At 37.1% G+C, this 15,787-nt stretch overlaps 1 protein-coding gene across 1 annotated transcript in view; it reads left to right on the plus strand.

Moving 5' to 3' along the window:
- LOC126481418 (uncharacterized protein C1orf112-like) overlaps nt 1-15,787 on the plus strand; it is a 130,068-nt gene that overhangs the window by 82,446 nt on the left and 31,835 nt on the right. Inside the window, exon 10 of the mRNA XM_050105159.1 lies at nt 4,370-4,598. Within this exon, the coding sequence (XP_049961116.1) occupies nt 4,370-4,598 (229 nt within the window). The remainder of the gene's footprint in view (nt 1-4,369; nt 4,599-15,787) is intronic.

Genomic DNA, 15,787 nt, shown 5'->3' on the forward strand with positions numbered 1-15,787 from the left:
TGCTCATGAGGGCCCTACATGATATTAGGCAGGTGTACCAGTTTCTTTGGCTCTTCAGTGTACAAAGGCACTTATGAACTTGTATTGAGGCTATTAATTTATATGTTGTAAGTTGTCAAAAAAATTATTTTTGTTAACAAACAATTTGCCTTAAGTACCCTAGTGCTGCCCAGCGGCATCTACCACTGTATTACTTTCAGTTGTTCAAAAAAACTGTTATGCATTGTTTTGTAAAAAAAAATACCTTTTGTGAAACTATTTAAAGTGGTTTCCATGAACTGTCGACTAATGACATTTGTATACGATGTAATGATGGAAAAGAAAAAGCAGCTGTGCACATATCCAGCGCCGCCTAGTGGTTTAGTCCACCTGGTTTCTAATTTGTTCCTTGGCAGCAGTTTGCACTTGTCTCGTGGTTAAGAATGTTGGTGAGGTACAGTGTCCCTACTGAACAATTTTTGTATGATTGATACAGCATTGGTAAGCTAAAAAAAAAAAAAAAAAAAACATATTCTACTCACTGTATCTCTAGTCAATGGTGAAACATAACATATTTTCATATCTTTTGATACCAGTTTCATATTTTATTTTGAAGCCGTTGAAAATGATGGAATGTTGAAAGGTGATTTTGGAACTAACAAAAAATTCTTAAATTCATTCATAAACTTTACTGTGTTACCTGTAGAACATTTAATTCATTTAGGAAGGTAACTGAATGCTTGTCCACCCATGTATTTGATTCCTTCTGATCTCATGTTTAGCTGTTGAAATATTTCTGATATGGTCTTAGTATTGTAATCCTACTTTGCACTGCTTCTTGTGGAAAGGAAAATATAAATACTGTTAAATATACGAATGTAAATGCAGATATCAGCAGCCAGTCACTATTGAAATATTTGTTTATTTCAATCAACTAGTTTTCAATCCTTTTCAGGCTCTTCTCCATCTGGGGCATGCAGAAGTTACATATTTGTTTTTGTAGCATGATGCTGGGTACTGGCTCTATGATAAAAAAAATAGGAAACACTTTAATATACCGTCGTGAGTGATGGTTATATGGTAAGTTGTGGTGAAACATTTATTTCTTCGGTTGCTGCACATTCTTGTTAATATCCACCTTGCAGCTTTAATTTTTGTTGCCTGTTGCCCACAAAACTAATCACTGTTCACTATAAATCAGCCAGGCCCCAGCATGTACTGTACAATTAGTGCATACTGCTGTGATCTTCCTCAAAGATAACTTTTGCTTGGAAATAGTTCTTTGGTTTTTGTCTACATTGTTTGGACAAATGCATTGTTCTAGATTTGTATTAGCATGTAGGTTGCAATGTAACATCACAGTAAATTTTTGTGTTCAGAAAATTGCCGCCTTTTTCCAAACAAAATTTTAATGTGAACTACTACTTCATTTCTCTGTATATTAAAATGATCTTTAGAATTATTGGCTTGTGGTTAACACAGTTTATTACAGTCATTATGAACATGGGCATGAGTATTAGAGTGCCCAGGAATCTAGGTTGGGGTAATAATGTAGGTAGTATACTCTGTAACAAATTACTCCTGTCAGTTCATGAAAACAGTAATGTTCTTGGAACAAAATAAATGAATAAAAAAACTTAAAAACTATTACATATACTGGACAGAATTAAAGTAATGAACTTTAATATTGTTTCGATTTTTCCCATTAAGAGCGTAGCTGTCTTTATATGTCAGTGTTTTTTTTAATTATTGATGTCATACATAGTTCCTTAACTACAGAGCAAAAGAATTATTCTTTGCTAGGTTATTGGCTGATAATATAGATACAAGTGAAGTTTAAGAAAAGGGCGGGGTGGGGGGGGGGGCGAGGGGGGGGAGAGAAGGTGTTAGATGATTAACTGTTCTGAATTTTCACAGGAAAAGTGGTGACAAAAATGGCAAATAATTCTGTGGTCAGTGGACAATGAAAATAGAAGCTGTGGTCAATGGACAATGAAAATGGAAGCTGTAGATACTAACAATAATACTGCACACGCTGGTGCAATAACTAAAGAATTTCATTTTTTTGACAAAATTAGCCATATGACTGTCCATCACTCATATCGATCAATCGAAGTGTCTTCTATCTCCTTATCACAGAGTCAATACCCAGCAAAATGTTACAAAAATAAATATGTATTTTTCTGCATCTCACACCTGAAAAAAATGTGCCCGAAAAAGATCGAAAACTAATTTATGGAAAAAAACAGGTATTTCAAAAATAACTGGTCACAGTTATCTGTATTTATATTTGATTAACATATTGTCACATGTTCTACAGTATCCAGTGGTGGATGAGATTAACATATTAAAGAACATTAAGCACTGCATGTATAGTGAAAAACTCAGAAGAACTGATGTCTGCCAAATGCTTTAAGACTAATACCAGATAATGTCCAATGTGTTCCGAAAATTGTATCGCTGTAAGTAATTTTTTTTAAAAATCTCTAGCTCATTAATGAGTTGCGATTTGCAAAATAAAGTAATTTCTTCAGTTTTAAATCACTGACAGTAGAATGTGTGTGTGTGTGTGTGTGTGTGTGTGATGTAACTTACCAAACGAAAGTGTTGGTATGTTGATAGAGACACTAACAAACACACACACAAAATTCAAGCCTTCGCAACTCACAGTTGCTTCATCAGGAAAGAGGGAAAAACGAAAGGATGTGGGTTTTAAGGGAGAATGTATACCTGTCCCTTTTTCCCCCTAAGGTAAGTCTTTCCACTCCCGGGATTGGAATGACTCCTTACCCTCTCCCTTTAAACCCACATCCTTTCGTCTTTCCCTCTCCTTCCCTCTTTCCTGATGAAGCAACCGTGGGTTGCGAAAGCTTGAATTTTGTGTGTGTGTTTGTGTTTGTTAGTGTCTCTCTCTTGGCATAAGAAACTTCATTAATTCAAGAGCATTGGCTCGAGAAAGACCAATTTGGATTCCAGAGAAATATAGGAACATAAAAAGCAATACTGACCCTATGGCTTGTCTTAGAAGATAAGCTAAGGAAAGACAAACTTACATTTATAGCATTTGTAGACTTAGAGAAAACATTCTAAAATGTTGACTGGAATACTCTCTTTCAAATTCTGAAGGTAGCCTGTGTAAAATACAGTGGGTGAAAGGTTATTTGCAATTTGAACAGAAACCAGATGGGAGCTATAAGAGTTGAGTGGCATGAAAGGGAATCAGTGGTTGAGAAGGGAGTGAGATGTTGTTGTAGCCTATCCCCGATAATATTCAATGTGTACCTTGAACAAACTATAAAGGAAATCAAATAAAGCTTTGGAGAAGGAATTAAAGTTCAGTGAGAAGAAATAAAAACCTTGAGGTATGCTGATTATGAGGTAATTCTGTCAGAGATAGCAAAGGACACAGAAGAGCAGTTGAACAGATTGGACAGTGTCTTGAAAGGAATATGTAAATGAACATCAACAAAATCAAAACAAGGCTAACAGAATGTAATCGAATTAAATCAGGTGATGCTAAAGGAATTAAATTAGCAATCAAGACACTTAAAGTAGTAGATGAGTTTTGCTTTTCGGGCACCAAAATAACTGACAGTGGCCAAAGTAGAGAGGATGTAAAATGTGGACTGGCAATGGCAAGAAAAGTGTTTCTGAAAAAAGAGATGTTTGCTAACATCAAATATAGATTTAAGTGTTAGGAAGTCTCTTTCTGAAAGTATTTTGTACGGAAGTGAAACATGGGTGATAAACAGATTAGAAAAAAAGAGAATAGAAGCTTTCAAACTGAGGTGCTTCTGGAAATGTCGAAGATTAGATGAGTCAATAACATAACTAATGTGGAGGTACTGAACAGAAGTGGGGAACAAGAAATTTGTAGCACAACTTGACCGAAAGAAGGAATCTGTTGACAGGGTACATTCTGAGACAGTAAAGAATTACCAAATTAATACTGGAGGGAAGTGTGGGGAGTAAAAATCTTAGAGGGAGACCAAGAGATGAATACAGTAAGCAGACTGAGAAGGACGTAGGTTGCAGTAGTTATTTGGGGACGAACAGGCTTGCACAGGAAAGAGTAGCATGGAGAGCTGCTACAAAACTGAAGACAACAACAACAACAGTATGTTTGTAGTTCCAAAAACTCAACAATGTCTACTGCTTATGGTTCAATGTTTCAGTAGATTATAGTTATAGGTCCTAGTAGTCTGTGATCAATGCTGAATAATGGACTCTAGAAAGTGTATTTAAATTGAAAAGTAGTTGTTTATAATGCTACATTTGATGCTTTATCATTTTTATATCTGATAAAAAAATTTGTTATATGTGTTTTAGAACAGCACTTTTGATTGTAATGATGTCTTTGTAAGAACATACAATCTACTTTGTGAAACAGGTCACTCAGTGCTGTCCTCTGCTATCCGGATACCTGCCACTGTACCAAATGGAGAGTTACCAAAGTTGTTGGATGTTTATGAAACAATTCTCATACACATTGCAGCTGTAATTGTTACAACACCAGTGAGTGAATTTGCTTCTGTGGAGACATTACTCTTTGAAAACATCTTTAAGCATGACTTCTGGAGGGCTCTCCTAGCTGGAGATGTCTGGTGTATTGTGGCCAGGTAAGTGCAGTTTTGTAGCACATACTAGAAGGTTGTTGTTGATCTGAGACAGTGGTATTAAAATTAGTCTTATTACTACTACTCCCCTGGCCCCACAAACCGCATTTGGTTTTTGACCTCGTCAAGTAGTATCAGTGCCCATTGGAAGAAGGGGGGAAGGTGCAACAGCTGACCCTAGTGAGAATTCATTCAATATATGAATATGGAAAAGGACCTGTAACTGCAGGGCCCAGATTTTTATGACTTAAAATACATGGAAATTTATGCTTAAATGACTTGAAAATATTGATAAAATTTCTTAGACTGGTACAAAACATTTGTAAAGTGAGTTATAAAATGAGCTGCATTAATGAAAAACTTCATAGGAGGTTGGAACTGAAATTGTAGAAGGGGTAACTTAAAACCACATTACGTTTCTTTATGAAATCTTGTACTTTGAAAATGTTGTATAATTATCTTAGAGCCATTGCAGTGTATGACAGTCAATATGCAGGTTCCTGAAGGTGAGAGAGTATCTGTTGTCAGACAGCATGTCCTTGTAATTAAAAAATGGTTCTACATCTGCTCAGATAACTGGCGCATGCTGTTTAATATTTTCCTTCAGTTTCAAAAACAAATCTAAAAAATGAACACATGAATATCAATATTTCACAGATTGACATTACGTTTGGTACAATATTGATACTTTTGTTTCAATATCCATACCTGTTACAAGCTACTAACAAAGACATATCAATGACAATAAGCTGACTAACCATAAATATATTTTCATTGTGTACAAATACATTCTTGACCAACAATGTTGCATTTTTCCGAGAGGCAAGTGCATTGTTCGTTCTTGGCAATATTAAAAGATTGAACTGTTGTCATAAATGGATATTAATCACAAACATCTAAAAATAATAAAGTAAAATCTTAAAAAAAAAACATTATTCTTGAAAAATTAAATATAGTACAATACCTACATGATAAAAAATGTGAAAATTACATTTACATTTCTACAGCCAGCCAGAATATTTGGGATTTTAGTAATTGTAAACAATACATAGCGAATAAGAAAAGAAAAATTACGTCAACAAAACCTGGGCATTACTAATATACTATAAAAATATGAAACAAAGCTGTCGTTCAGCTGATTGATGAAACTGCCACATGTGTACATGGTCCTATTAGGAAAGGAATCCATGGTAGAGTTCCATCTCTAAAATGTTGTTTTCTTGGGGAACGAAAAAGTCACCCTTTCCATTCACACTTCACTAGGTGCACACATTTTCATATGTCTCAAATGGCTATTGCTGTAACAAAACAGTTGCACAACAAAACATACTCAACAACAGCTTACTCCTTCAAAATTCAATTCATGGCTAACAACTGTCAGCTGCCAATTTAAAGTAGCATATTATGTTATATTTCTTTTTACTTGCTGAAGGGGTGGTCATTTCTATTGTGTGGCTGCTGATCACTTCTTGGTGGTAGAAGCATGAAGTTCTCATTACTCAATTATTACCAGTATAAAATTGTTATCACTGGAACTATGGGCAACCTATGCAATCTAACAATGATTAATAGTCACTGAGTAATTATTGCTCAACAGCCTTCATGTAATTAATTTCATAATCACTAGTGCATACAGGCAACACATTTGAGATCATCATCTCTGTAAAACTGTTTTTGATTATTTATTGCAATTTAGAGTACAGTCAGGTGACTAAATGTTTTAAAATTGCCCCTAAAAATGCTACCTACATTTAAATTCTGAAACAAACTGTAAGGTTTTGTGTCGTGTATTGTCCTACATGATGTATTTTCCATGTAAATCAGTTTGAAAATATATGTTCAAACTTGTGGCAGTGTTTCAGAAGCGAAAAGTATGGAAAATGTTATCCATATCAACTTTTTAATGGCAGGAATATAATTGAGGAAACAGGGACTATGAATGGACCAAAAGAAAATAATGTTAATGGTGAAAAAAGTAAAATCTGAGCATGTAAAAACAGTTCCTATTATAATTATTATACTTTTAGCTTGTTTAACTTTATAACACTGGCCACATACTAGAAGTGCACTGTAGAAACCAATATGAGAAAATGATGAGCAGATCACTTCATCAGAATTTCTGTACGTTTTGCCCCCCACTGACATGAAAACCTGCAGATGCCCCTGCTCCACAGTCTTCTGTCCTTGGCATCTTCTTCCCTTGCTCCACGTGTCTGGAAATCCTTGGCCACCTGCTCTCTCCATCCTATTCAGTATGCCTGAAGTTCTTCATTGTTTGGATTTCTTCTCTGCCGCTTACCTCAATTTTGACCCTTACTCTGTTTTTATATAGAAGTGATCAGCCCATCTCAGTCTGCTGGTCACAACAACATCTGATTCATTACATATCTTCCTGAGCTCCCTAATCTTTCCTCTTTGCCGTGCACCTCCTTCACAAATTGGCCCAAACATCTTCTGTGGGATTTTATTTCTCAATATATACTTATCTGTTCTCCATAATTTTGTGTCATATAGTAACACTGGTCTGATTTTATTCAGTTGGGACACAAATTTATAATGTTTTTCCAAAGGTTTAGTAAACACAACAGATACACATAACAGATGTTAGACATCAATAATATATTCTCCTTAACTTTTTGGAATAGTCTGCCTACGCTGAGGTAGCTTTTCGATTCCACAACTGGGGAAATCACATGGTTTTGAGCCAAAAAAATTGTTGAGCCGTGTTTGGATCACATTTTCATCCGGAAAGGAAGCTGTGTGAAGGCTGCTCGATAGAGAGCAGAAAAGGTGGAAATCTGAGGGCACGAGGTCAGGTGAATAAGGTGGGTGTGGAATGACTTCTCAAACCCACTCCTGTATCGTGTTTTTTGTCAAACTAGGCAAATATGGGCAGGCATTCCTGGTTGTCATTTTTGTATAGCGTCTTTAAGATGTCACAGTTGTTGACAATAAGTGTCAGCAGTGATGGTTACACCTGGGGAGCAGGTCATAGTATACCACACCGTCGCTGTTCCACCATACATCACACTATCTTTTGTGGACGCACGTGGGTCTTTTTACAGCAAAAGGCTGTAATTCTTATGATATATCCCTAAGATCCCTATCTCAAACAATAGTGAAAATTTTCTTTATATATTTATCAATTTCCAAGATACAGAGATTCAAAATTACTCCATTTGTACACACGAATTATGCATGTGAAATCCAGTGTGAGAATAAAAAGTAGTTTATAAAGTATTTTAGCATTTAGAGATATGGTTTAAAGCGTCCGCGTTATCATCAAAAAGGGTTCTTGGAACCCCATGTTGTAATACTGAAGCACATCGAAACTTTATGTGTACATAAAATCTGATCTGAGGTGTAAAATTAGTTTTGCGATGTTTTCACATAAGTAAACTACCAAAATTTTACTGATCCATGAAGTTCTTTTCATGTGAGTGGCATGCCTTACAGCAGCAGGGAAACGAAGGGAACCAGTGGAGAAATCCTCCTACAGAGCACAAAAAAGGTGAATGTATTCCTCTTTAAAAGACTCTGACTGAAAATTGGTGTACCAGCTGCTTCATTCTACCTTCCTTCGCACCTTTAAAAATTTTCACAAAAATTTTGGCTTGCAAACGTATTCATGTATTTTTACTCTGAGAGAGGAGATGGTTGCAGTGGGAAAGAGACGGAAAAGTAATAAATACTGGAAGATAGTAAACAGTGTTTATAGTATAGAAAGAGTGAAGGAGAAAATGGCATTGTGATAGAAAGTGAGAGACACAGTGGCAGTGGAATAAAACTGACAGTGACAATGCTATGAAAAGAGTCTAGGAGATGATTTTTCCACAGGTAGTTATTATTATTATTATTATTATTATTATTATTGGTTTTACAAACTATTTACGTTTTCCTCTAACCCAAGTTTATACATCAAATTTAATTTTAATTCACTGTTTGTGACTATCTGCCCATAAATGTTGTTCAGTACTACTTCTTCTAATAAATATATGAATTCCTTGTATCCATGTGGCCAGTGGTCTCCCTCTTTTATTCCTTCAGGTGGTTCTCTTTCCTCAGCAGTCTCCCTCTGACATCCTTTTCGTATATCCTTTTCGTATGTCCATGCCCCTTGCCTCTCCTCTTCTCTTTCTCCCTCGCTCTGCCTCTCCCTCTCTCCCTCGCTCTGCCTCTCCCTCTCCCCCCACTCCCCTCCCCCATTCCCCCTCGCCCTCCACCTCCTCCCCCCCCCCCCCCCCCACACACACACACACAGAATCAATAATCGAACTTGTGACATCCATTTTCTTCCTGTTGATTTCACTTGTGACTCTTTCCCATCTAATATCCCAGCATACCATCTCAGTTCCCAAAAATCTTTCCATTAATTAGGACTTACGTGGCCATAATTCTGAGCCAGATGTATTAATGCTTCTAATAATTGTTTTGAAGATTTTTCTTTTGTTTCTTTTCTAATCTGTTGATCACACAAACTAGACTACCATTGGCTACCATTTAATGGTGAATAATGAATTTTACAGTATTTGTTCTTGTATTAATTTCCTTACCTTCTTCACCATCATGTGATTTTTACTCCCAGATACTTATAGAGTACGTGTAATGTTTCCATACCATTTTCCAGTATCAAATCCTTATTCGTTCCTCGTATTACAGTGTGTTTTGTTTTATTTGTGTTGTCATGAAGGCCCCCTTTTTATACCTCTCTATTAGCATATTTACCCAAGCACTGATGACTTTAAATATAAGACAACAAACCCCCCCCCCCCCTCCTTTTTTTAAGAGGCTGTTTGAGAAAAATTTATACTGTTTTATTGACATAAAAGTAACTGCCAAAAGGTTAACATTATACCTATTCTAAACTTTTGTCATTTATTTATTGATTGATTGACTACATTTTGATAGTACTAGGAGAAATAAAAAAATGAAAAGAAATTATTCACACTAATTTTCAGACTTTTTTTTCCTACCTTTTCTGCTTACTGACCGTTTAGTCTGTGGTGTTGCTACTTTCAGTCATCATCATGATCATCGTCATGATCCTAATAGCACAGCTGTGAAATTTATATCATTGTTGTCACAAATAGTTGGCTGTATCCTTCTAATATGGTGTTCTTTCTGAGGTTGCTGTTACAGAGACTTCTGAGAACATAGCTGTTTTTTTCCTAATACATTTTAGATTTTGCTTCTGTGCTGCCATGAGAATGTTACAATGTCTCTTGCTTCCAAACATATTGCCCACCCGCTGCTCTCTTATTGGCTATATAGAACCAGTTGACACATTCCCTTTCATACCCATCATATGTCATGGATAACATTGACAACATTGCAGCACGAGAACGTATATACACCACTTGCCTGTATCTCGACTTTTACCATCTCCTGCAGAAATGAATATTAAAGTTGAGTATTTGACCAATATTAAAATAATTTCGATTCCGATTACAGATGGATTCAAGCAAACTGCTGTTTAAACTTTGTACATGTTCATGAAAAGCCAAAGTACATGGTACAAATTACCATGGTTGACAACGCAACGAAATTTATTGCTTGCTTATCACTTCCATCCACGTAATCATCCTAGCTGTCAGCCAAGCTGGTGTCACTGCTCCCTCTGCAAACCTTCCATACTGCTGCGCTTAAGCAATAGTGAAACACAGACAACAATATCTTCTAAGGCACAGGTCATATGTAACATCACCAACTAATACATAAATAAGATTGAAATTACAATTCAGTCCCAGTCTTGAACTTTCACTGGTCCCACGGTTTAGTGATGTCCGTTCATACTATCTCCGTGACAAATCTTGCCACTGTAATTTGTTCTTGCAGTAACAATTACTATCAATTTAATTTTGTTTCCCTTGTTAAACTTTTCATTCTGGATTAATTTTCCTTCTTGTTTCAACTGAATGTCATCATCATGTTCTAAAGCTGGTAACGTTTTTACCTTGTATTTCAAACTGTGAAAAAAGACAAAATTTCTCGTGTGCAATCCAATTGGCAAATCATTACAGTGTCTCATAATAAAATAAGAGGTAGATCTGGATTCTGAATCAACTAGTGTTTTGTGAAGAACAGAATGTCTGTTTTTGAATGTTATCTTTACTTGTAAAGAGCATTAATGTTTTATATGGTATCCATACATGTATAAGAACGTTTATTGCAAACCTGTTCAAATACAAAAAAAGTTTGTAAGATGGTAGAATTTAATACCGTTTCCTCCTGCATTTCACAAAATTGTCAAATTTTAATCGGAGCAATAGACTGTTGTAGTGTGCAGTTCTTAGTTTCTCACATAATATCTTACACTAGTGCCATGTGAATTAAAGTCACATGATTGGTTGAGCATGTCAATACTGTATCAAGTGCTTCATCATATTGGGAAATCTCAAGCCTTTTGGTACACGAATAACATTTGCCAAGCCCTGAGCTTTGGAATTCATCAAAATAAATTACTTGTGCCCTCAATAGCCAAAGCTTCATGTTTAAATATCAGATGACCCATATAAATGTAAACCTACCCCTATATACTCTACTAAACAACTTAAAAAAGTTTAACTTAGTGGCAATGGTTTAATCTGCGAATGTAACACAACCCTGTACTTTTCGAATGATGAATTTGGGAAAAAACCTCATCTTATAATCAGATAAATGTAATTTCTGGTGATATATTCAATGCCTTCTTAGGCTTGTATCAAAATTAGCTGTTCATAGCCAAATTGTAGTGAATATTAGTTCTATCATTTATTGGGATTCCCATTTTTTTCTTCTAGTTTTCCAACATTTTCTCAGTATATATTTTACAAATTGTCGGTGATAGGCTGCATTCCTGATGTAATCTGTTTGTAACTTTAAATCCAGGTGCGAGAGGCAGTTTTGTATATTTATTCTTCTGTAGCAACAATACTGAAAGGAACTCCACATAGGTGTTGAGTTGCAGACAGGCACAGTGCTGCTAGAAATATTCGACTTTCAGATTAAGTCCTTTATCAAAGAAAACTCGCACACATCCACATAGGCACAACTCACTCACATGACCACTGTCATCTCCAAGCAGTGAAGTGTGACTGCAACCACGTCTGAAGTAAGCATCAGTCTGGCTATAGTGTAGTGGGGATATGGAAGAGGCATGGGATGGGAAAAGGAAGGTGTTGTGTATGACTTCGTACATAACGGTAAGGAGAGGTAGACTACAGAGTGGTGTGTCAACTGTCGCCGTATGGAAGCTGAACAGGAGCAGAAATCATTAGCAAAGAAGTTAGCTCATTAAACAGAGGATTTACTTAACTTTTATTTCTCCAAGTGTACAAAGACTCATTACAAATAATACAGCAAGAAATAGAGTCCAGTTCTCAAGATCAACAAGGAAGAGGCTATCTGAACTAAAGCATGAATGATGGCAGTGGAACCACAATTAGGCAGTGTCTGCATAGTGTCAGATAGTGTAGGTGCTTGAAAGGCAAGTGGACTATCCAACAGCCACAATCGGTCCTATATTGTGGTGCCAGACGGGCTTGTGGTACGGAGCCACTGGAGGTGTTGCTGAACGAGCATGCTCCATTGAGTTCACTGGATCCCGCACTGCTGTTGTTGCCATCTGACGGAAATGCCATTTCATTGCCAACTTTGTTGCCCTTGGAGTGGTATCAATATGTGATACCAAAAGACGGATAGCATTGGTAGAGTGAGAAAGATAGTAGTTTTGCCTGAGGGAGCATAGAGCAATGTGGTGGAGATAGGACAGGGCTGCTTTCACAGGTGGCTCTGCCATTTATGGGCTAAAAGATGCCTGTGACAGAACTTGAGTAGGCGGTGGTGGGAGGAGGTACGGGAAAGGTCTTGCAGCCAAGTCTACTGGAGGGATATGCAGCACGAGGTAAGCAATGGGGGGCAGTGGTGCATTAGAGGTTGGCAAGAATAATGCATTAGTTATATGTGCAGTGGAATATCTCTGTGTATGGGTTGGGGAGGATATTTCTTATTTCATGTCACAGTAAGAGATAGTCAACTGTGACAGGAATGTAATTCATGTGCCCCAGTCCAGGGTTGTACTGAGTGACAAGAGTGGTGGGGGAAGTTCTCCTTAAGCTGCCATTTCACAACCTGACTGGTCAGCCTACTGGTCAGATGCATTTTTTTTCTCTGGTGTTTTGGCAGATACTTACAATTTCATTTTTGCAGTGTGTAGATGGATACAACCCAAACAAATCTTGTTATCATGCCTTTCATATGATGTCCAGCATTGACAGAAAGTGTCAGTCTGTTTCCTGTGAGAAACAAAATCACTTTTAAATCAGAATTTTATATACCCATTCAGTAGAGCAGTCCAAAATTAGTCTAGAGTGATATTCATTTTCCGACATGTGTTAATGGGAACAGTAAAACATGAAGAATAATCAGTACTCCAGCAGTGACTGAGCAGTGCTTCTGCAAGGCAGTAGCAATCAGCACGAGCCAAGGTATTGCTTCTGGAGCACTGGTTATTCTTTGTGTTTTACTGTTCCTGTTAATGCACGTCATTAAAACAAATACCACACTAGATTAAATAGGGACAGCTGTGTGTAATGGGGATGTAAAATTGCACTTTGAAAATCATTGTGTTTGGAACAGGAAACAAACTGGTGCTTTCCATTGATGCTGGGGGGTCACATGAAAGATGTGATGAGCGGGATTTGTCTGGGCTCACTCCAGCCACACACTGCAAAAACAAAACTGCAGTTATCTATCGAAACACCAGAGAAAATGCACCCGAAAACTCTTAGGACAGAGACACTGTATAGATGACCTAGCAGACAAGGCTTTTGTGGTTGATGCTGTCACATACAGAGAAGTCACAATGGTAGAAAATTGTAGTAAAATTCAGGAAGACCTGCAGAGGATCGATGGTAGGTGCAGGAAATGACTGTTGGTCATCAGCATAAATAAATATAGTGTATTGCTAATACATAGATAGGAAGACCCTTTATTGTATGATTATACACAGCAGCAGAACAATCAGTGGAAGCAGGGACTTTCATGAAATACTTGGGAGGATGCATACAGAGCATGTTTCATTATAAGTTCATTTAATAAGCACAAAAGTGTCACAGAGATGATCAACCAACTACAGTGGCAGATGCTGCAAGAGAGGCATTGTGCATCATGGTGTGATTTGTTGTTAAATTTCTAAGAACATATGTTCCTAGAAGAGTCAACAAATATATTGCTTCCTTCTACATATATCTCCAAAAAGAAGCTGAAGCCCACGTAGAGGCTTACTGGTAATCATTCTACCCATGAGCTATTTGTGCTGGAACAGGAAAGTGGAGTAGTGACATTGGTACACAAAGTACCCTCTGCCACACACTGCAGCATGGCTTGTAGAGTATAGATGTAAATGTAGAAGTAGAAGGGGCTTCTTGGTATGGAATGTGAGGCAGATGTCAAAGTGGAAGTATCGTTGATGGCTAATAGGTCTTATGTGGCTGGAGGTATTGATGTAGCCATCCTTGAGGTGAAGGTCTTATTAAGGAATTTGGCTCTTTTTAACATTTTTCTTAATTGTTCGGGATAATAAGTTGCCATCTCTTCATCTAAGAATACATGATGAATGCAGCTAGCCGCTAACTTTGTGCAATGTCTTGTCGGTATAGACGTGTATCTGTTGCCTTTAAGATCCCTTCACCTTCACACATAAATCTATACAGTAAAGTAAGGGCCTCCCATTTCTTGGCTGATCTGTGATACGACAGGCGAAAAGTTAGACTAATGGAGGATTATTAGTATTATCTCTATTTTCATTCGCTCTCTCTCTTTCTCTCCTTTATCTGTGTACAGTTTTTAATATAATATTTCATTACGTGAAATCAGCTAAATAGAATCTTTGGTGTAGTCCTTCGTCTTGGTAATCAGCGGCTGGCTTGCTGTAAGAGATCTTTACATTTATTATTACTGTTAAACACTGCATTCAGTCGGGAGAATCAATCGTGTGGACAATTTGTTCCTTTTACGAAAGATTGCGAATTCCAGATGTGTACGAAGCCTTTTTGGACGATTTAACACAGACTCAGTGATTGCAGGCTCTCTTCGACACAGCTGAAACTTCCCCACTAATTACAGGGCCAACGTGATCATCAAATGATTCAGAAAAAAACTCATTCGTTCATTCACTCCAGAACAAAAAAGTCGCAAACCTTATTTATGAAGGAAATCGTGTATTAAATCCATCTCCAATACATGTCCAGATCTCCGGTGATTCCACGTCGTAATTATTTTCCGTTTACAGTCTCTTTCTCTTCAAACAAACGGCTAGCGCCACAAATGTTAATTGGCTCGCTTTAGCGAGAAGAAAAGCAGAATATGAATCTCTCAGAAACACGTCAATCCCTCAACAGATACTCCAGAAGCTGTCCTAGTTACCCCTCTAACAACCATGGAGAATGCATATATGCATCTCTGTTATTTCAAAGAATAGACGCACTAGAAAATACTTTGGCGTTGTCAAGCTGTTGCCACATATGTTACGAGAAAATCAGATCAGATACTTTTCCAAAGTGAATGAATGTGGATGGTTTGATTGACAATGATTAATTGGTGCGTGGTAGAGGGTATTTTCTGTGGGAACATTACATCTTGGGGCTGAGGACCATGTAAATTGAATGGGAGAAGCCATTGAGGTTCTGGAGGAATGCGGATAGGCTGTCCTCATCCTCAGTCTAAATCATGAAAAGATGTCAGTGAATATGAACCAGGTGAGGGACTTGGGATTGTGAGTGGTTACAAAGGATCCTCTAGATGGCCCATGAATAGGTTAGCACAGCGTAGTGTCATGCAGATACCTATTGCCGTACCTTACCATGGGTTTGTTTGTAGGTGATGTTTTCAAAGAATAAGTAATTATGTGTGAGGATATGCTTGATCATGGTGCCCAAGATAGAGGTTTATAGAGTGCATATCTATTTAGCAGGCAAAAAAATTGTCCAGTGGCATGCCGCAAAAACGTAAAATAAGTTATTTGAAAGTTGTTGCAAAATGTAATCTCAGAAATAAATTACAAATATGCAGGTTTGTTTCTTTACTGTGATTAATGTGAGCATTTGTTGTCTCTAGCAATTGCTGTTCCTTGGCATTTAAATCCTCTCTTTGGCATGAAATTGAAGGAGTGAAGAAATGTAATGAGACTGAAGTAAGCACATATAATTTGAATA

Source organism: Schistocerca serialis, chromosome 5 (assembly GCF_023864345.2).
Source record: "Schistocerca serialis cubense isolate TAMUIC-IGC-003099 chromosome 5, iqSchSeri2.2, whole genome shotgun sequence".
Classification (NCBI taxonomy): Eukaryota; Metazoa; Arthropoda; class Insecta; order Orthoptera; family Acrididae; genus Schistocerca; species Schistocerca serialis.